At 44.4% G+C, this 22416-nt stretch overlaps 1 protein-coding gene and 2 long non-coding RNA genes across 3 annotated transcripts; 2 read left to right on the forward strand and 1 right to left on the reverse strand.

Annotated features, from left to right (window-relative positions):
* The first annotated feature begins 63 nt into the window (after window positions 1-63).
* On the forward strand, window positions 64-17041 carry LOC118394071 (THO complex subunit 5 homolog). Its single transcript, XM_052461604.1, has 20 exons — window positions 64-228; window positions 6287-6401; window positions 6601-6744; window positions 6853-6966; window positions 9372-9469; window positions 9564-9710; window positions 9797-9911; window positions 10171-10303; window positions 10605-10682; window positions 10831-10877; window positions 11834-11933; window positions 13286-13394; window positions 13476-13577; window positions 13692-13788; window positions 13965-14076; window positions 15738-15841; window positions 16078-16165; window positions 16304-16419; window positions 16569-16759; window positions 16859-17041. The coding sequence occupies exons 2-20, from the start codon at window positions 6309-6311 to the stop codon at window positions 16920-16922; spliced, it is 2052 nt and encodes a 683-aa protein (XP_052317564.1). The 5' UTR covers window positions 64-228; window positions 6287-6308; the 3' UTR covers window positions 16923-17041.
* On the forward strand, window positions 14101-15000 carry LOC127907273 (uncharacterized). Its single transcript, XR_008063974.1, has 4 exons — window positions 14101-14248; window positions 14421-14506; window positions 14851-14893; window positions 14980-15000. It is a non-coding gene; the product is annotated as an uncharacterized LOC127907273 (long non-coding RNA).
* Window positions 16886-17560, reverse strand: LOC127907272 (uncharacterized). Its single transcript, XR_008063973.1, has 3 exons — window positions 17411-17560; window positions 17121-17239; window positions 16886-17035 (listed from the first exon to the last, which is right to left on the reverse strand). It is a non-coding gene; the product is annotated as an uncharacterized LOC127907272 (long non-coding RNA).
* Window positions 17561-22416: the final 4856 nt, after the last annotated feature.

The raw sequence follows: 22416 nt of genomic DNA on the forward strand, positions 1-22416 counted from the left end.
GTTTTTAATGGACTTGCCTAGTTAAATAAAGGTTCATTGAAGACAACGAACTAGCTGAGGCGCGGTACTCCAGTAGCCTAGATGGCGGTATGCCTCACTAATGTACCCGCTGCCATGACCAACGAAAAAGACTGTTACCCATAGTGCTTTGCGTTGGAACTGGAAACTACGAGCTTAATGGATAAATGAACGTTCTGGATTTTGTTTACCGTATTTTATATCGTTTTGGTGAGTATATCGTGTGTGGTGCCTGCAATAATTGTTATTGCTACTTTGATAGCTAGCTTGTGTATTTTCTAACTTTAGCTGGCTAGCAACTCCATCGTTATAAAAAATATTTGCCATTTTGGCCAGATCATAGGTATAAAGGACTCATCGTGGATAACTCAGTTTGGCATGGACATAATCACATATTGCCTAGAAAGCCGATATTGAATTCTACGTCGGCAGCATTGAGCGTTTGAATCAGGAAAGTTTCCTCTCATGACCTCTACAAAGCCTCCACTTTACTGGTTGTCCGACCATGCGGTTTGCCCTTTATCCACTATATCTACAGAATTGTAATTACATCAACTTTTCAAAGCGCTGGTAGCGCAAAGTGTGTTCAGAGTTGGAGCATGCGCAGGAGCATGTAACGTGCACGGCGCATGCTTCAGGTGCTATACATTTGAATGCGTCAGAATCACAGCATTAATCATGCTACAACGCACCAATAGGATCTCGCTAGCTCCTGCGTGGCTTTGCTCACCTCCTTACTGGTTCTACGCACTGCTTCATTTTCTCCCACTGTAAACGACCTTATTTTGGGTTAGTTATAGCTTTGATATTTGCACAACGGAAAGCATTCAAGTGAAATGTCTCCCGCATTTAACCCAACCCCTCTGATTGATACCATTCAATTGACCCCATTCCAACCAATTATTATGAGCTATCCTCCACTGTACTTAACCTGAATCCAGAAAATGAATGGTGAAAGCAAACATTGTTATACTATTTTTTATGTTCTGTTAATTACTGATGTCCCCTTTAAGGATGGAGCACCCTTGATCATGCGCAGTGTTGTTCTATGTTATTCTGGTACTTACTAACTCTGAGTAAATGTGAAGCTCCAGTTCAATTGCTTTGTATTCCGAGTCTTTCTTATTATATAAATATGTACTAAGTGTTTAGACACTACACTATTGATAGTTTCAGATGATTTCAGGGTTTGTATATTGATTCATCTCAAATGTCATCTGATGCATTTGTTGTTCCAGACTGAATTGTTGAATCAAACTTTTTGCCGCCAGCTCCTGATATCTGGGCATTAAAACTCCTGAAATCGCGAAGTGCGCCCAGCTATATCCTGTCCCGAGTTTGTTTTACACGGGTTTCCATGGTTAAGCTAGCTGGCTAGTTTAACAATGCTGGTTTTAGTCATCTTGGCCAAACTTCTTAAATACTGCATTGACTTAACGAGTCACACAATTATGCAACTTTTTCGCTGGAACTAAACTTAAATGCATTGTTTAGTTGAATAGTCATGGCTGCTGGTTCGAGCTATATGTCGTGCCGTAAGACAACGGTGGCGAAGCATATATCATTGCTACTTAATTAAAGTAAAATATTTAACTTTTGAAGTGACCAACCAAATTCACAGAAATGTTAGTTATATCTGTCACTGGTTGAACGTCTAAGTGGTGGATCTGTTCTATTTGCACTATTTCTATGCTTCCCAGTCTAAAGTTTTGTTTTTGCGTACAATGTGGTTATTGAGAATATTTCAGCGGTTTCGATGGTACAATGATTCTCTATACTTTGTTTTGTCGAACTGAAATTCGGCAAACTATTCAATGTTTCTAATAGGAAATGGCGGAGCGATTTCTGCATAATGTACCTTTATCGCAGATCCAAGTTCCGTTTTGAGCTCCACCGGAGTCATTGGCTAGGGTTAGCTGGACGTTTCTGACTGGTCTTGGAACTGTGACAACGGACAGCCTCTGCCCGCATTGCTCGATGGGGTATCTAGTGATTTTTTTTTTGCCATCACAGCCAGATATGTACAGTCTTGTACCATTAACCTTTTCTAAACTGATATATTTATTGATTTACAGTGTATTCAGACCCCTTCACTTTTCCACATTTTGTTTACCTTAACCGTATTCTTAAACGGATGAAATATCCCCCCCCTTAATCTGCACACACATCCCCATAATTATAAAGCAAAAACGGGTTTAGAATTTTTTTGCACATTTATATATATTTTTTTACAGAAGTCACATTTACATACAGTTGAAGTCAGAAGTTAGGTTACACCTAGGTTGGAGTCATTAAAACTCGTTTTTCAACCACGCCACAAATTTCTGATTAACAAACTATGGATTTGGCAAGTCTGTTAGGACATCTACTTTGTGCATGAATTAATTTTTCCAACAATTGTTCAGACAGTGAAATAACCCATCACAATTCCAGTGGGTCAGAAGTTTACATACACCAGTTGACTGTGCCTTTAAACAGCTTGTAAAATTCCATAAAATGATTTCATGGCTTTAGAAGCTTCTGACAGACAAATTGACATCATTTGAGTCAATTGGAGGTGGAGATGTATTTCAAGGCCTACCTTCAAACTCAGTCTTTTTGATTGACATCATGGGAAAATCAAAAGAAATCAGCCAAGACCTCAGAAAAAAAATTGTAGACCTCCACAAGTCTGGTTCATCCTTGGGAGTAGTTTCCAAACACCTGAAGGTACCATGTTCATCTGTACAAACAATAGTACGCAAGTATAAACTCCATGGGACCACGCAGCTGTTATACCACTCAGGAAGGAGACTCATTCTGTCTCCTAGAGATGAACGTACGTTGGTGCGAAAAGTGCAAATCAATCCCAGAGCAACAGCAAAGGACATTGTGAAGATGATGGAGGAAACGGATACAGAAGTATCTACAGAGGGGCAAAAAAGTATTTAGTCAGCCACCAATTGTGACATTTCTCCCACTTAAAAAGATGAGAGGCCTGTAATTTTCATCATAGGTACACTTCAACTATGACAGACAAAATGAGAAAAAAAAATCCAGAAAATCAGATTTTTAATGAATTTATTTGCAAATTATGGTGGAAAATAAACATTTGTTATTGACAATTCTTATCTCAATGCTTTGTTATATACCCTTTGTTGACAATGACAGAGGTCAAATGTTTTCTGTAAGTCTTCACAAGGTTTTTTAAGTGGGAGAACTTGCAGAATTGGTGGCTGACTAAATACTTTCCCCCCCACTGTATATCCACAGTAAAATGAGTCCTATATCGACATAACCTGAAAGGCCACTCGGCAAGGAAGAAACCTCTGCTCCAAACCCACCGTAAAAGTGCCAGACTACGGTTTGCAACTGCACATGGGGACAAAGTTCATATGTTTGGAGAAATGTCCTCTGGTCTGATGAAACAAAAATAGAACTGTTTGGCCATAACGACCATCGTTATGTTTGGAGGCAAAAGGGGGAGGCTTGCAAGCCGAAGAACACCATCCCAACCGTGAGGCACGGGGGTGGCAGCATCATGTTGTGCGGGTGTTTTGCTGCAGGAGGGACTGGTGCACTTCACAAAATAGATGACATCATGAGGAAAGAAAATTGTGGATATATTGAAGCAACATCTCAAGACATCAGTCAGGAAGTTAAAGCTTGGTCAAAAATGGATCTTCCAAATGGACAATGACCCCAAGCATACTTCCAAAGTTGTGGCAAAATGGCTTAAGGACAACAAAGTCAAGATATTGGAGTGGCCATCACAATGCCCTGACCTCAATCCTATAGAACATTTGTGGGCATAACTAAAAAAGCGTGTGCAAGCAAGGAGGCCTACAAACCTGACTCCGTTACACCAGCTCTGTCAGGAGGAATGGGCCAAAATTCAGCCAACTTATTGTGGGAAGCTTGTGGAAGGCTACCCAAAACGTTTGACCCAAGTTAAACAATTTTAAAGGCAATGCTACCAAATACTAATTGAGTGTATGTAAACCTCTGACCCACTGGGAATGTGAAAGAAATAAAAGCTGAAATAAATCACTCTACTATTCTGACATTGCACATTCTTAAAATAAAGTAGTAATCCTAACTGACCTAAAACAAGGGAATTTTTACCAGGATTAAATGTCAGGAATTGTAAACTTGAGTTTAAATGTATTTGGCTATGGTGTAGGTAAACTTCTGACTTCAACTGTACAAGTATTCAGACCCTTTACTCAGTACTTTGAAGCACCTTTGGCAGTGATTACAGCCTCAAGTCTTCCTGGGTATGGCACTACAAGCTTGGCACACCTGTATTTCAGGAGTTTCTCCCATTTCTTCTCTGCAGATCCTCTCAAGCTCTGACAGGTTGGATGGGGAGTGTTGCTGCACAACTATTTTTAGGTTTTTCCAGAGATGTTTGATCGAGTGGCTGGGCCACTCAAGGACATTTCAGAGACTTGTTCTGAAGCCACTCCTACGTTGTCTTGGCTGTGTGCTTAGGGTCATTGTCCTGTTGGAAGTTGAGCCTTCGCCCCGGTCTGAGGTCCTGGGCACTTTGGAGCAGGTTTAAGTATCTCAGGACTTTGCGCCATTCATCCTTCCCTCAATCCTAACTAATCTCCCAGTCCCTGCCGCTGAAAAATATCCCAACAGCATGATGCTGCCACCATGCTTCACCATAGAGATTGTGCCAGGTTTCTGCCAGAAGTGCCGCTTGACATTCAGTCCAAAGAGTTCAGTATTGGTTTCATCAGACCAGATATTTTTTTTCTCATTGTCTGAGAGTCTTATGTGCTTTTGGCACATTCCAAGCAGGCTGTCATTTGCCTTTTACTAGGAGTGGTTTCCATCTGTCCACTCTACCATAAAGGCCTGATTGGTGGAGTGTTGCTGAGACGGTTGTCCTTCTGGAAGGTTCTCCCATCTCCACAGAGGAACTCTGAAGCTCTCTGAGTGACCATTGGGTTCTTGGTCACCTTCCTGACCCTTCTCCCCCGATTGCTCAGTTTGACCGGGCTGCCAGCTCTAGGAAGAGCCTTGGTGGTTCCAATCTTAAGAATGATGAAGGCCACCGTGTCTTTGGGGACCTTCAATGCTGTATAAATGTTTTTGTACCCTTCCCCAGATCTGTGCCTTGAGACAATCCTGTCTCAGAGCTCTATTGACAATTCCTTCAACCTCATGGCTTGGTTTTTGATCTGACATGCACTGTCAACTGTGGGACCTTATATGGACAGGTTTGTGCCTTTCCAAATCATGTCCAATCAACTGAATTTAACAAAGGTGGACTCCAATCAACTCGTAGAAACATCTCACGGATGATCAATGGAAACAGGATGCACCTGAGCTCAATTTTGAGTCTCATAGCAAAGGCTCTGAATGCTTATGTAAATAAGATATTTTAGTAATTGTTTTGTTGTTGACATTTGCAGAAATTTCTAAACCTGTTTTCACTTTGTCACTATGGGGTATTGTGTCAATTGAGGAAAAACATACATGTAATCATTTTTAGAATAGGGCTGTAACATAATGTGTAAAAAGGGAAGGGGTCTGAATACTTTCCGAATGCACTGTAAATCTGACTTTATTTGTGTGAGTAATCCAAGAATGTTACGTGTTAATTGACACGAACGCCAATGGCTAAATTTCCTCCGATCTCCTCATCACCTCTCTATTGCCATTGAGGGTTTCCACCATGCTTCCGTTGTCAACTGGGTAGGGATTTCTATAGGTTTTACAGACACTATAATGGCACAGAAAAAAAAGGCAGGTCCTCTATCTCTATGGGCCAGAGATAGGAATCTCCATTGCATTTGTATTAGTCCCCATTATGTATGTTGCCCGTACATTGCCAATGGGCTGTGCGGTGTATTCTGGGTACAATCCTGCAAAGAAAGCACTCCTTCAAGGAGTCAATTGGGTGCAAGCACAAAAACCCAACATGCGCATGAATTAAGTGAACTAGAAGCTCAACATTACAAATATTTTCTGAGATTTGAGAATTCATTCTTTGTAATGTCATGATTTCAAAGCGATAATGCATATTTTCCTCGAAAGTACATGTATGTTTCTCGACTCACTCGTACATTTTAAATGGATTGTGTGACGATTATCTTAGCAACTGCGTTACGCAGCATGACAATGAACGTGATTGGTTGACAGTCTGTTGGGTGGGGCGTTATATGTTTCTCCATTCATTGGCCACTGGGATTCCTATCTCCTCCTTTCTCCAATATCTCTGTCGTGCCTAGCGTATCTAGCTATCTTTCGATATAAATATGTTTTCTCTATTTAGTGTCCTCTGACCTTCACAAGCCATGTCTGACGCCCTGAAGAAGCGCAAGTCGAAAGTGCTCCGCAGCGAGACGGGCACACCGGAGGGGAAATGCGGCCGCGGAGAAGGGGACCAGGTGAGCACTAGTCTCTCTAGACAGACAGGTTACCTTCCACAATATACCAATGGTGCTGTTGTCTGGCTTTTCAAATCTAGGTGAGCAAAGGAGTGAACAGCAGATACGGGTGGGCGGGCGCAAGTTGAGAACTGTAGGGCGAGGGGAGGCAGAGGAGTATGGAGGGAGCGGTACTGAAATTGACTGTGTGTGTTTTCAGGACATACGTGTGTACAGTGAGGAGGTGGAGCTAGATGGCAGGGACCCTGAAGAGGACTACCAGCAGTATAAACTGACCTGTGAAGCTCTGGCCAAACTGATGAACGACATCCAGGAGCTGAAAGCCAACGGTGCCAAGGATGGGGTGAGACACACACACTCAGTCAGAAAATGAGTGTCCTATACAATCAGACGCTACTCCGTCTTATAAGAGAATTGCTCTAACCCCCATGATGGCTGCCCTTCCCTCCAGTGTGTTGAGGTAGAGGAGAAGAGGATGCAGAGCTGTATCCACTTTATGAGCCTGAAGAAACTCAACCGCCTGGCTCACATGAGACTGAAGAGGGGGAGAGACCAGACACACGAGGTACTTATACATACAGTGAGGTCCAAAAGTATTTGGACAGTAGCAAGGTTTCCGTCCAGTTGGTGACAAATTTTCATGCAAATATTCTGGAATCCACATAAAGAAAATCCGCTTATTTTCCCACCAATAGTGGGTTAACACCAAATGGACTTGTTACGGGTAAAATAATCAGTGCATGATGACTTATTGAACACAATGTACTTTTTCACTCAAGTTTTCATGTACCAAATAAAAATCTAAAGTTCAATGTGTTCCCATCACATGTTCAACTATACAGATACACGACATGGCCAAAAGTGTGTGAACACCTGCTCGTCGAACATCTCATTCCAAAATCATGGGCATTAATATAGAGTTGAGCCCCCCCATTTGCTGTTATAACAGCCTCCACTCTTCTGGAAAGGCTTTCCACTAGATGTTGGAACATTGCTGCTGGGACTTGCTTCCATTCAGCCACGAGCAGTAGTGAGGTAGGGCACTGGTGTTGGGTAATTAGGCCTGGCTCGCAGTCGGCGTTCAAATTCATCCCAAAGGTTTTCGATGAGGTAGAGGTCAGGGCTCTGTGCAGACCATTCAAGCTCTTCCACACTGATTTCGACAAACCATTTCCTATGGACCTTGCTTTGTGCACAGGGGCATGGTCATGCTGGAACAGGAAAGGGCCTACCCCAAACTGTTGCCACAAAGTTGGAATCACAGAATCGTCTAGAATGTCCAGAATCGTCTATGCTGTAGCGTAAAGATTTCACTTTACTGGAACTAAGAGGCCTAGCCCAAACCATGAAAAACACCCCCTGACCATTATTCCTCCTCCACCAAACTTTACAGTTGTCACTATGCATTCGGGCAGGTAGCGTTCTCCTGGATTCCGCCAAACCCAGATTCGTCCGTCCGACTGCCAAAGAATGCATTTCCGCTGCTCCAGAGTCCAATTGCGGCGAGCTTTACACCATTCTAGCCGACGCTTGGCATTGCGCATGGTGATCTTAGACTTGTGTGTGGCTGCTCTGCCATGGAAACCTGTTTCATGAAGCTGCTCACAAACAGTTCTTGTGCTGATGTTCCTTCCAGAGGCAGTTTGGAACTCGATAGTGAGTGTTGTAACAGAGGACAGACCGTTTTTAAGTGCTACGCGCTTCAGCATTTTGGTACCCTTCCCCAGATCTGTGCCTCGACACAATCCTGTCTCGGAGCTCTAGAGACAATTCCTTCGACCTCATGGCTTGGTTTTTGCTCTGACATGCACTGTCAACTGTGGGACCTTATATAGACCGGTGTGTGCCATTCCAAAAAAACAAAACATTTATTTTACCTTTTTGATTTTAACTAGGCAAGTCAGTTAAGAACAAATTCTTACTTTCAATGACTGCATAGAAACAGTGGGTTGACTGCCTTGTTCAGGGGCAGAATGACATATATTTTTTTAACCTTGTCAGCTCGTGTATTCGATCTTGCAATCCTTCAGTTACTAGTCAAACGCTCTAACTACTAGACTACCTGTCGCCCCCAAATCATGTCCAATCAACTGAATTTACCACAGGTGGACTCCAAGTTGTAGAAACATCTCAAGCATGATAAATGGAAACAGGATGCACCTGAGATCAATTTTGAGTCTCATAGTAAAGGGTCTGAATACTTAGGTAAATAATGCATTTTAGAACAAGACTCTGCAAACTTGTTGGATGTATTTTCAGTTTGTTTTTGTTTCAGATTATTTTGTGCCCAATAGAAATTAATGTGAAATAACGTATTTTGGAGTAGCATATTGTAAATTAGAATAGAATATGTTTCTGATAATCGTGAATAATGAGTGATGAAGTTGGAGGCATAACAAACCCCCAAACACGCAATAAAGACTGTTAACCTCCCCTGTTATTGGTAAAGGTGAGAGGTTAGACTGTCTTGGGGTAAGATTTTTATCACTCATCATTCTTCGCAATTCATTCAACATTATCCATAGTCATGAATGTAGAAGTGTTAAACATTGTATTCTTATTTACAAAAAAAGTGACTCAAATGACAGTGCATTATTTACCATTCATTCCTATTAGGCACAAAATAATATGAATAATATGAAACACAACCAAAACAAATGGCAAATGCATCCATCAGGCTTGATGTAGTCATTGTGTGCTAGGAATATGGGACCAAATACTGAACTTGCTGTGCTTTCTAAACAGTTCACCTGATATGGATGAAAATACCATCAAAATCGAAGCTGACAGTCTGCACTTTAACCTCCATAGTCATGTGCTGGAGTAAAGAGACAAAACAGAACATTTGTCACTGTCCAAATACTTTTAGACCTCACTGTATTTACACTTTCAAACGTTACATTATAGAAAACCCTCTACACACCCACAGCAAAAGTATCTAATACCCCTTCCTCCCCTATCTCCCTCCAGGGCAAGCAGAGAGTGGATGTGTTGCACCTGCAGCTCCAGAACCTGCTTTATGAGGTCATGCACCTGCAGAAGGAGATCAGCAAGTGTCTGGAGTTCAAGTCAGTACCATGAGGGGGGGCTGGCTAAGTCCAGGAATGAGAAGCTTCGAGAGTATTGGTCTTTTCTAAGTTGTTGATTTTTGTTTGTGTCCAGGTCTAAACATGAGGAGATAGATCTGGTGAGTGTAGATGAGTTCTACCAGGAGGCCCCCCCTGAGATCTCCCGCACCCCCCTCACCAAGGACGACCCCCACCAACTCACACTGGCCAGGTTGGACTGGGAACTGGAGCAGAGGAAGAGGTGCCACATACATTGAGACACTGTTGTTCCTCTGTAGGTTGGCTAAGCAGTACATGAACTCCCACTTTTCTCTGGTGTGTGTGTAGGCTGGCTGAGCAGTACAAAGAGTCTCTGTCCAGTAAGGAGAAGATCCAGAAAGGCATTGAGGTGAAGAAGGAACACCTGAGTTCTCTACAGCCTGGACTCAACGCTATCATGCAGGTAACACACACACTCTCTCACACCCCCTAGAACCTGGACACAATGCGATTACACAGGTACAGTGACGCAAAGTGAACATAAATATCCCTGGACAGAACAACACCAGTTCCACAGAGCTTTTACAAGTCCAGGGTTCTGTCTGGTATGGATGGCTGGACTTGTGCAAGATAACATAACTGCAGGCAGGGCCTTCTGAAATGGTGTTGTACCCAGAATGTAACCTACCAGGCCTGAAACCTAAACATGTCTCACTCCCCAGGCATCCCTCCCGGTTCAGGAGTACCTGTCAATGCCGTTTGAACAGACCCAGAGACAGACAGAGATCGCCCGCCACCTTCCCCCCTCTCTCTACGTCCTCCTGGTACAGGCCAGCGCTTACGGACAGGCCTGCGGTGAGTGTTTTTGTATGTTTACTTAGATTTTGTGAAAAGTTTGATCATACCCACATCCTTAAACTTTAGGCGCTGGGCTAGTAAATGATGCTTGTAAAGAACAGGAGGGCCCGCACACTGTTTATGCTCCCAGTTCACTGCTTTATTGACAACGTATCAATCCAAAACAGCTCTTCACCAGCTTTACTTTCTTGTGAACACGATTTTTGTCTTTTTTTTCCCCTTTGTCAAATGATCAATTTTGTGGAGGGACAAGTCTTGGGACATGTGGTTTTCATGTTTCTATTTGTGTGTGTTTCAGATAAGAGCCTGAGTGTGTCCATCAGTGGAGACGTGGACGAGGCCAAAGCTCTGTCTAAACCTCCAGAGGACTCCCAGGGTAAGACTGCAGCATGCCTGGATGCCTGTTAATGACGTGTGTGTGTGTGTGTTCGACAGGGCAGTGATTCTTTTTTGACTGTGCAGTGGTGAATTAATGAATTGTGTTGGTATTGAAATGTGTGTGTTCTGATTTCTCTCCTCTCTAGATGATGATTCTGGTGACTCTGATGCAGAGGAGGAGCAGGAGAAGACGGTCTGTCCCACACCATACTGCCACTAGAGGCCCTTCTAATACCATTCTGTACACACACAGACACGTCAGTGTCAACGAGTTCACCTATCCTCTACATACATTGTTCCAACAACCTCTGCTGACACACACACACAATATTATAGCAGACAGGGAAAGGAGGTCTATTGATCGCTTCCTGACAGGTGCCATGTGGTGGGTTCTGGGAAGCATGGATAAGATGGGTCACTGTAACCCAAGCCCACCCACAGTTGGCAGTCATACTCTTCACTCTCACACGTGTGTCATACTCCTCACACACACACTCCTTCACACACAACTTACACACACACCTTACACACTCTGACACATACAGCCAAGCTTTTTTAAATAATTTATTTATTCATCTTTTTGCTGAAGGCAACTGTCTGTGATTTGCTTGGTCACATTACTGCTGCTCTGTCACTACACCTCAGCTGACCCTCCCTCCCTTCATCTAGTCTTTCTCTGTGAAATAATTCCGAGGTGAAGGGCAAGCCCAGGTTAACTCTGTCCTCCTTTAGCCGGCTGCAATGATCGATCAGTTAGGATTATAGATTGTGTCCCAAAGAGCACCCTACTCCGTATATAGTGCACTGCTTTAGACCAGGACCAGATATCCGTACATCTGATTAATTAAGCAATAAGGCACGAGGGGTTGTGGTATATGGCCAATATACCACGGCTAAGGGCTGTTCTTATATTGGCCATATACCACAAACCCTCGAGGTGCCTTATTGCTATTATAAACTGGTTACCAACATAATTAGAGCAGTAAAAAAAAATGATCTGGGGTCATTCCTGTCATGTACAATCTGATATAACACAGCTGTCAACCAATCAGCATTCAGGGCTCGAACCACCCAGCTTAAAATGAGCAGTAGAACATGATGGCATGATAAAATACTAATGGTAATACTCCCCCCTTTGTCTGTCTGTAGAAGAGGAGGCGACCTACTACAGGTGGTCAGCTGGATGATAAGAGACGTGAGATGCTGAAGAGACACCCTCTCTCTCTTTGCCTGGACCTCAAATGCAAAGGTACACACACACTGTTCCTGTGTGACAGGTAGCAGGACCCGGTCGCTGCTTCTCAGTCTCCCTTGGACAGTAGAGGAGAGAGGATCATTCAGCGATATATGATAGGACTGTTAGGAACTGATATTAATCGTGCTGATGAGGATTCTGTGGACAGTATATATGATGATAAATAGGTGGGTTCTTGTATTTGTCCTATTTCGATGATGGTTCGGTGCATAGATGACAGTGAATAAACTGTTCTTGTCCAATGGGCAATGACATCACTACAGAGGTTACACAAGGTCACCTCTCCTCTTCTGCCTCTGCAGTCAGACAGAACCCAATGACACCCTGAGAGACTGACACGCACACACTGCTTTTAATGCAGCAAACAGCCAAAAACTGCCCGTGGTTTAGAGGACAACAGAGAGAGCAAGAAGAGGCTGATGAAAATATCTAGAATAAGGTGTGACTGCTGCAGCCCTACACTGCTGCCAGCTCCACCTACACGCACTGTCCGCACCCGCTTGCCTATCAGTGGATGGATGAAGTTACGCCTGCAATGCTGAACCTCCTTCTCCACCTCCCTCTTCTCATCCCCATTTCCTTTCTTCTGCCCCTCGTCTTCTCCCCCTGTCAGCAGGGTATAAACAGTCCCTCTCTTCTCCTTGGCTCATCCTGTCCTATACAGCTACCTACACAGTAGCACTACGTGGCAGAGTGGGGCAGTGACCCCACAATTCACACTGAGATGACTGTTGCAGGTGGAACCTTTTGGCAGAGAGGCAATTTACCGTCCACAGTACATAGATACGCGTCCCAACTCCCTGTTTGCCGAATAGAATATACACATATACAGTGGGGCAAAAAAGTATTTAGTCAGCCACCAATTGTGCAAGTCCTCCCACTTAAAAAGATGAGAGGCCTGTAATTTTCATCATAGGAACACTTCAACTATGACAGAAAAAATGGGGGGGGGGGGAATCCAGAAAATCACATTGTAGGATTTTTAATGAATTTATTTGCAAATTATGGTGGAAAATAAGTATTTGGTCAATAACAAAAGTTTATCTCAATACTTTGTTATATACCCTTTGATGGCAATGACAGAGGTCAAATGTTTTCTGTAAGTCTTCACAAAGTTTTCACACACAGTTGCTGGTATTTTGGCCCATTCCTCCATGCAGATCTCCTCTAGAGCAGTGATGTTTTGGGGATGTTGCTGGGCAACATGGACTTTCAACTCCCTCCAAAGAAATAAATATTTTTTTGACCCACTGTATATATAAGTAGATGGCATCATGCTCACAGACACACCCAGTGAACCTCCTCTCTCTCCCTCCTCTCTCTCCTCTCTCTCTCTCTCTCTCCAGACGGCAGTGTGCTGCATCTGTTCAACTACTACCTGATGAACCTGAACATCATGACTGTCAAGGCCAAAGTCTCCACCGCCACAGACCTCACTGGAGCCATCAGCGCAGGGTACGTCTCAGCGACCCGTGTTTGTTGGAGCTTGGAGTGTGTGACCTGTGCTGTAACAATTGTGTTCTCTCTCTCTCTCAGGGAGCTGTTAAATTCTGACACGCTTCTCAACTGCCTGTATGCTAATGACCAGGGCCGCGAGACACCCAACCCCGCTAACCGTTACCAGTTTGATAAAGTGGGGTATGGATGCCTCCCTAATGCCAGACCCCTGTATACACACCTTGTACAATTGCTTCAGTATCAATATACATAATGTAGGATCAGTATGGCTGATTATGTTGTATTTTCTTGCAGGATTAGTTCGTTTGGAGACTACGTGGCAGAGTTGGGTCATCCCTACCTGTGGGTGCAGAGTCTAGGAGGACTGCAGTTCCCAAGTGATGCCCCAGAGGTGTGTGTGGGTGGCCCTGCCATTGTGTATAGTAAAATGTCTCCTGCTATGGGGTGTGCTTTCTGTGTGTGTCTAACCCTGCTGTGTGTGTGTGTGTGTGTGTGTGTGTGTGTGTGTGTGTGTGTGTGTGTGTGTGTGTGTGTGTGTGTGTGTGTGTGTGTGTGTTTTTTTTTCAGGGTTTGCGTGCAGGCAGTTCTCTTAGTGCCAGTCACATGGAGAGCACCATGAAGCTGCTGAGAGGACGAGTCCAGTCCCGCCTGGCCCTGCACAAACAGTTCTCCTCACTAGGTACACACACGCCTGGCCCTGCACAAACAGTTCTCCTCACTAGGTACACACACGCCTGGCCCTGCACAAACAGTTCTCCTCACTAGGTACACACACGCCTGGCCCTGCACAAACAGTTCTCCTCACTAGGTACACACACGTCTGACCCTGCACAAACAGTTCTCCTCACTAGGTACACACACGCCTGGCCCTGCACAAACAGTTCTCCTCACTAGGTACACACACGTCTGACCCTGCACAAACAGTTCTCCTCACTAGGTACACACACGTCTGGCCCTGCACAAACAGTTCTCCTCACTAGGTACACACACGCCTGGCCCTGCACAAACAGTTCTCCTCACTAGGTACACACACGTCTGGCCCTGCACAAACAGTTCTCCTCACTAGGTACACACACGCCTGGCCCTGCACAAACAGTTCTCCTCACTAGGTACACACACGTCTGGCCCTGCACAAACAGTTCTCCTCACTAGGTACACACACGTCTGGCCCTGCACAAACAGTTCTCCTCACTAGGTACACACACGCCTGGCCCTGCACAAACAGTTCTCCTCACTAGGTACACACACGTCTGGCTCTGCACAAACAGTTCTCCTCACTAGGTAGACACACGTCTGGCCCTGCACAAACAGTTCTCCTCACTAGGTACACACACGCCTGGCCCTGCACAAACCGTTCTCCTCACTAGGTATACACACGCCTGGCCCTGCACAAACAGTTCTCCTCACTAGGTATACACACGCCTGGCCCTGCACAAACAGTTCTCCTCACTAGGTAGACACACGCCTGGCCCTGCACAAACAGTTCTCCTCACTAGGTAGACACACGCCTGGCCCTGCACAAACAGTTCTCCTCACTAGGTACACACACGTCTGGCTCTGCACAAACAGTTCTCCTCACTAGGTAGACACACGTCTGGCCCTGCACAAACAGTTCTCCTCACTAGGTACACACACGTCTGGCTCTGCACAAACAGTTCTCCTCACTAGGTAGACACACGCCTGGCCCTGCACAAACAGTTCTCCTCACTAGGTACACACACGTCTGGCCCTGCACAAACAGTTCTCCTCACTAGGTACACACACGTCTGGCCCTGCACAGACCGTTCTCCTCACTAGGTATACACACGCCTGGCCCTGCACAAACAGTTCTCCTCACTAGGTACACACACTTCTGGCCCTGCACAAACCGTTCTCCTCACTAGGTATACACACGTCTGGCCCTGCACAAACAGTTCTCCTCACTAGGTACACACACGCCTGGCCCTGCACAAACAGTTCTCACTAGGTACACACACGTCTGGCCCTGCACAAACAGTTCTCCTCACTAGGTACACACACGCCTGGCCCTGCACAAACAGTTCTCACTAGGTACACACACGTCTGGCCCTGCACAAACAGTTCTCCTCACTAGGTACACACACGCCTGGCCCTGCACAAACAGTTCTCCTCACTAGGTACACACACGCCTGGCCCTGCACAAACAGTTCTCCTCACTAGGTACACACACGCCTGGCCCTGCACAAACAGTTCTCCTCACTAGGTACACACACGCCTGGCCTGACCATAAACAGTTCTACTCACATTTCTCATCTCCGGCTACACACACAGACAAAATAACCTGTCTCCTGCATGCTGTTGGTATTGTTTGTCTGTTTTCAGAGCACAGTATAGTTCCAGTGTCCACGGAGTGCCAGCACCTGTTCCCTGCTAAGGTTCTCTCCCGCCTGGCTCGCTGGACAACCATGTCACATCAGGAGTACACAGTAAGACACGCACAACCTCCCGTTGTGTTTCATCTCGCTACGCAATCGAGGAGTACACAGGAAGCGCACAATCTTGACTACAACTCAACCTCGCACTCACTATAACTTCTGATTCTCATTGGCGCTGCGGTGTAGATGGTGTCGCTATAAAAAGCATTGTGTAAATCAAGGTGGTTTAATTAAGTAAAACGTATACTGGTAGCTTACTTTTCTTCGTGTGTTCTATCTCTCTCTAGAATCTGTCGTTCACGCAGCATGTGTCAGATGCAGGTCTGGCTCGGGAAACGGACCTGTTCTTCATGGCTGTGGTGGAGAGAGGAACAGGTAAAGATCAGGGCCCAAAGAGATGATTCACTTCTTAATATATGAAGACATTCCTGACGAAATGGAGGCCTCTCTGTTTTCTTTGTTTGGACCATAAGAAAAGTCTGGAACCATAAACTATTTACCCCCCTCCCTCAGCTCGTCTTCAGGCTGCAGTGGTGTTGAACCCCCGTTATCCAGAAGTCTCTCCTCTGTTTGCTCTTTCACTCAGCTGGAAGGGCGAATGCAGTGGACGTACAGATGACAACCTTAGAGTGAGTGTATATACACACACACACACTCATCACGCACTGAATATGAGACCCTAACCCAGGGGAGGATCTCTATATTCTGTTATGTCCTTTGATGTCAGTGGTTAGTCATGCACACCGGCTGTGACTGACATGTGTATCCCCTCCCCCAGGCCATGGAAAGTGAGGTGAATGTGTTTAAGTCAGAGCTCCAGGGGCCCCGCCCAGGGCACCAGCTGCTGACCAATCAGGTGGCTCGTCTCTGTGTCTGTCTGGACGTATACCTGGAGACCGACGGACAAGATGACAGCGTGGAGGGACCACGGGAGTTTCTCAGAGAGAAGATGTGTCTACGCACCGTAAGGTACGTACATGCAAACACACACACACACACGCGCATACACACTCCTACACTCCTTTCGCAGTAATTCTGACAGCGTGTTTCTCTCTGGTTGTGTTTCAGGGGTCCGAACCGTCTGAAGCCGTTCAAGTACAACCACCCCCAGGGCTTCTTCAGTCACCGCTGACCTCCCCCTTAACCCCTATCCCTTCACCTCTTATATCTTACAGCTGATTTCATAGCCCACCTCCAGGCTTCTTCAGTCACCGCTGACCTCCCCCTTAACCCCTATCCCTTCACCTCCTATATCTTACAGCTGATTTCATAGCCCACCTCCAGGCTTCTTCAGTCACCGCTGACCTCCCCTTAACCCCTATCCCTTCACCTCTTATATCTTACAGCTGATTTCATAGCCCACCTCCAGGCTTCTTCAGTCACCGCTGACCTCCCCCTTAACCCCTATCCCTTCACCTCTTATATCTTACAGCTGATTTCATAGCCCACCTCCAGGCTTCTTCAGTCACCGCTGACCTCCCCTTAACCCCTATCCCTTCACCTCTTATATCTTACAGCTGATTTCATAGCCCACCTCCAGGCTTCTTCAGTCACCGCTGACCTCCCCCTTAACCCCTATCCCTTCACCTCCTATATCTTACAGCTGATTTCATAGCCCACCTCCAGGCTTCTTCAGTCACCGCTGAACCTGACCTTCTGCCTCGTCCCTGCCTTCATATCCCCCTGTTTTTTAATACACCGTAGTTTTGTCTGTTTTAGTTTCACACATTCTGTGTGTTGGTTGGACAATAAAAAGCTAGTGGTTTTGTTTGAATCAGCAAGTTCTTGGTATTTTGGTGTTATTCTTCGCTGCTATGATTTATGTTCAGCTGTATTCTATCATGAATTACCTCTCCTTTCTTCTTTTAGCTATTGCATATTTCATCTCTCCCCCTCTTTTTATTTTCTCTGCATCGGATCACATTATTTTATGGCTTTTATTATCTTGGCTCAGCACTTCTCTAAGCTGACTCATGCCCACTGGTTCTGGAAATACAGAGAATACATTATCACACACACACACACACACCTAAAAATGCATTCCCTGTCCTGTAGTTAGTGTAGTAAGAGCTGATAACAGGACTACTGGTGGACTGCATCACTGCTCTGGATTTAAACAGACATTGGTGCAGCATCACAGAACCCCAGTAGCCCTCCCCTGCAGGACATGCATTCCACTGTTAGGATGTAGCCACTGTTTTTTGGGGGGCTCCTTATGCCATGGTGATCATTCTGAGGATGTTTTTTGGGGGGCTCCTTATGAAATGGTGATCATTCTGAGGATGTTTTTTGGGGGGCTCCTTATGAAATGGTGATCATTCTGAGGATGTTTTTTGGGGGGCTCCTTATGAAATGGTGATCATTCTGAGGATGTTTTTTGGGGGGCTCCTTATGAAATGGTGATCATTCTGAGGATGTTTTTTGGGGGGCTCCTTATGAAATGGTGATCATTCTGAGGATGTTTTTTGGGGGCTCCTTATGAAATGGTGATCATTCTGAGGATGTTTTTTGGGGGGCTCCTTATGAAATGGTGATCATTCTGAGGATGTTTTTTGGGGGGCTCCTTATGAAATGGTGATCATTCTGAGGATGTTTTTTGGGGGGCTCCTTATGAAATGGTGATCATTCTGAGGATGTTTTTTGGGGGGCTCCTGAGGAAATGGTGATCATTCTGAGGATGTTTTTTGGGGGGCTCCTTATGAAATGGTGATCATTCTGAGGATGTTTTTTGGGGGGCTCCTTATGAAATGGTGATCATTCTGAGGATGTTTTTTGGGGGGCTCCTTATGCCATGGTGATCATTCTGAGGATGTTTTTTGGGGGGCTCCTTATGAAATGGTGATCATTATGAGGATGTTTTTGGGGGCTCCTTATGCCATGGTGATCATTCTGAGGATGTTTTTTGGGGGGCTCCTTATGAAATGGTGATCATTATGAGGATGTTTTTTGGGGGCTCCTTATGCCATGGTGATCATTCTGAGGATGTTTTTTGGGGGGCTCCTTATGAAATGGTGATCATTCTGAGGATGTTTTTTGGGGGGCTCCTTATGAAATGGTGATCATTCTGAGGATGTTTTTGGGGGGCTCCTTATGAAATGGTGATCATTCTGAGGATGTTTTTTGGGGGGCTCCTTATGAAATGGTGATCATTCTGAGGATGTTTTTGGGGGGCTCCTTATGAAATGGTGATCATTCTGAGGATGTTTTTTGGGGGGCTCCTTATGAAATGGTGATCATTCTGAGGATGTTTTTTGGGGGGCTCCTTATGCCATGGTGATCATTTGAGGATGTTTTGGGGGCTCTTATGCCATGGTGATCTCATGCCATGGTGATCATTCTGAGGATGTTTTTGGGGGGCTCCTTATGCCATGGTGATCATTCTGAGGATGTTTTTTTTTCAACAGAACTTCCTTCAGAAAGTATTCATACCCCTTGAAATATTCCACATTTTATGTTACAGCCTTAATTCGAGATGGATTAAATATACAGTACCAGTCACAATTTGACACCTACTCATTCCAGGGTTTTTCTTTATTTCTACTATTTTCTACATTGTAGAATAATAGTGAAGACATCAAAACTATGAAATAACACATGGAATTATGTAGTAACCAAAAATATTATAAAAACAGAAGAATATAAAATCAAAAATATATTTTGATTTGTGTACCATTTTGGTTACTAAATTATTCCATGTGTTATTTCATAGTTTTGATGTCTTCACTATTCTACAATGTAGAAAATAGTAATAAAAAGAAACCCTTGAGTGAGTCGGTGTCAACTTTTGACTGGTGTACTGCACAGTATATATTTTTCTCACCGGTCTATGCTCAATACCCCATAATGACACAGTGAAAACATGTTTTTTTTAATTGAAAATGAAATCCAGAAATGACACATTTACATAAGTATTCACACCCCTGAGTCAATACTTGATTGAAGTACCTTTGGCAGCAATTACAGCTGTGAGTCCTTCTGGATAAGTCTCGAAGAGCTTTCCACACCTGGAATGTGCATCATTTGCCCATTTTATTATTTTCAGAATTCTTCAAGCTCTGTCAAATTGGTTGTTGAACATTGCTCGACAACCATTTTCAGCTCTTGCCATAGATTTTCAAGGAGATTTAAGTCAAAACTGTAACTCGGACACTCAGGAATATTCCCTTTCTTCTTGGTTAGAAACGCCTTCTGTTGAGGTTATTGTCCTACTGAAAGGTGAATTCATCTCCCAGTGTCTGGTGGAAAGCAGACAACCAAGTTTTAGCTCCATTCCTTAAATATCCTGAAACAATTACAAGCATACCCACAACATGATGCAGCCACCACTGTTTGAAAATATGGAGAGTGGTACTCAGTAATGTATTTGCCCCAAACATAACATTTTATTCAGGACAAAAAGTTAATTGCTTTGCCACATTTTTTGCAGTAATACTTTAGTGCCTAATTGCAAACAGGATGCATGTTTTGGAATATTTTTATTCTGTACCTTATCTTTATTTAACTGGGCAAGTCAGTTAAGAACAAATTCTTATTTTCAATGACTGCCTATGAACAGTGGGTTAACTGCCTGTTCAGGGGCAGAACGACAGATTTGTACCTTGTCAGCTCGGGGATTTGAACTTGCAACCTTCCGGTTACTAGTCCAACGCTCTAACCACTAGGCTACCCTGCCGACAAATCATAATGGATTACCATTTTAAATTAAGGCCGTAACACACCATGTGGAAAGAGTCAAGAGGTGTGAATACTTTCTGAAGGCACTGTACATGCGCTCCAGTCCCTATGGAAAACTATTGTTTCCATTGTAACTCCGCAGAATATCACAACTACTGACTCCACTGTAGTTTCCACAATGATTGTGGACAACTGTCACATCAAGGACATCATAGACAGGACTCTAAAACTGACATTAAAGTCTAATGGAAGCCTTTGTTGTGAAATAAAGGTTGTGAAATAAAGGTTGTGATGTCTGTTTATAACACGTCTCATAATGTGGTCTCACTGCACTGTCGTTAGCAGCACATGCATGGATGGAGCCTCAGATTAACTGGTGCATCTCCTCTGGCTTGGCAGGTCACTCCAGAATCGATCGATCTAGATGGTGTACGTTATCATATTATTTATGATAATTATGCTTTTGGACTGTTTTGATCCATGCTTACCGTTTCAGCAGGCTAGATTTGTGGAGCAGGTATAGAAGAGAGTTCAAATGAGGGTGCGATGAGGATGAGCGACCTATCCTAAGGATAATCGCGAGAGATGTGCAGGGGGCAGCTGTATTCTCTAACTCCAGGATGTTGTGGTGTAGAAAGCAGAGGGGGAGCCGCTCTGTTCAGGTAGCGCTGTTCTCCAGAACACCTGATGTATATATGAGCCCAGGCTATGTGACGTCAGAGCAGGGAGGGGAGGTGCACTCCTCAGCCGCAATGCAGTACAGCACACACACATAGTGAGATCCTCATCTTCCTCACCTCCGCTGTGCTTCTTTTCATACCACCTCAGTTGGTGTTCCGTTCAGAACTGTTCCTTTCTTCATAGTGTGTATACTGGCATGTGCAGTTGAAGTCGGAGGTTTACATACACCTTAGCCAAATACATATAAACTCCGTTTTCACAATTCCTGACATTTAATCCTCATAAAAATTCCCTGTCGTAGGTCAGTTAGGATCACCACTTTATTTTAAGAATGTGAAATGTCAGAATAATGGAAGATAATCATTTATTTAAGCTTTTGTTTCTTTCATCACATTCCCAGTGGGTCAGAAGTTTACATACACTCAATTAGTATTTGGTAGCCTTGGGTTAAATGTTTTGGGTAGCCTTCCACAAGCTTCCCACAATAAGTTGGGTGAATTTTAGTCCATTTCTCCTGACAGAGTTGGTGTAACTGAGTCAGGTTTGTAGGCCTCCTTGCTCGCACACACTTTTTCAGCCCACTCATTTTCTATAGGGTTGAGGACATGGCTTTGTGATGGCCACTCCAATACCATGATTTTGTTGTCCTTAAGCCATTTTGCCACAACTTTGGAAGTATGCTTGGGGTTATTGTCCATTTGGAAGATCCATTTGCGACCAAGCTTTAACTTCCTGACTGATGTCTTGAGATGTTGCTTCAATATATCCACATAATTTTCTTGCCTCGTGATGCCATCTATTTTGTGAAGTGCACCAGTCCCTCCTGCAGCAAAGCACCCTCACAACATGATTCTGCCACTCCAGTGCTTCACGGTTGGGATGATGTTCTTCAGCTTGCAAGCGTCCCCCTTTTTCCTCCAAAAATAACGATGGTCAGTATGGCCAAACAGTTCTCTTTTTGTTTTCATCAGACGAGGGGACATTTCTCCAAAAAGCATGATCTTTGTCTCCATGTGCAGTTGCAAACCGGCCTTTCAGGTTACGTCGATATAGGACTTGTTTTACTGTGGATAAAGATACTTTTGTACCTGTTTCCTCCAGAATCTTCACACGGTCCTTTGCTGTTGTTCTGGGATTGATTTGCACTTTTCGCACCAAAGTACATTAATCTCTAGGAGACAGAACACGTCTCCTTCCTGAGCTGTATGACTGCTGCGTGGTCCCATGGTGTTTATTCTTGCGTACCATTGTTTGTACAGATGATCGTGGTA

The sequence above is a fragment of the Oncorhynchus keta genome, chromosome 14 (genome assembly GCF_023373465.1).
Source record: "Oncorhynchus keta strain PuntledgeMale-10-30-2019 chromosome 14, Oket_V2, whole genome shotgun sequence".
NCBI lineage: Eukaryota > Metazoa > Chordata > Actinopteri > Salmoniformes > Salmonidae > Oncorhynchus > Oncorhynchus keta.

Coding starts and splice junctions, on each gene's coding strand:
- LOC118394071 (XM_052461604.1), top strand. CDS start 6,309: ATGTCTGACGCCCTGAAGAAGCGCAAGTCGAAAGTGCTCCGCAGCGAG. Junction 9,711..9,796: donor GAACTGGAGCAGAGGAAGAG/GTGCCACATACA, acceptor GTGTGTGTGTAG/GCTGGCTGAGCAGTACAAAG. Junction 16,760..16,858: donor ATGTGTCTACGCACCGTAAG/GTACGTACATGC, acceptor GTTGTGTTTCAG/GGGTCCGAACCGTCTGAAGC.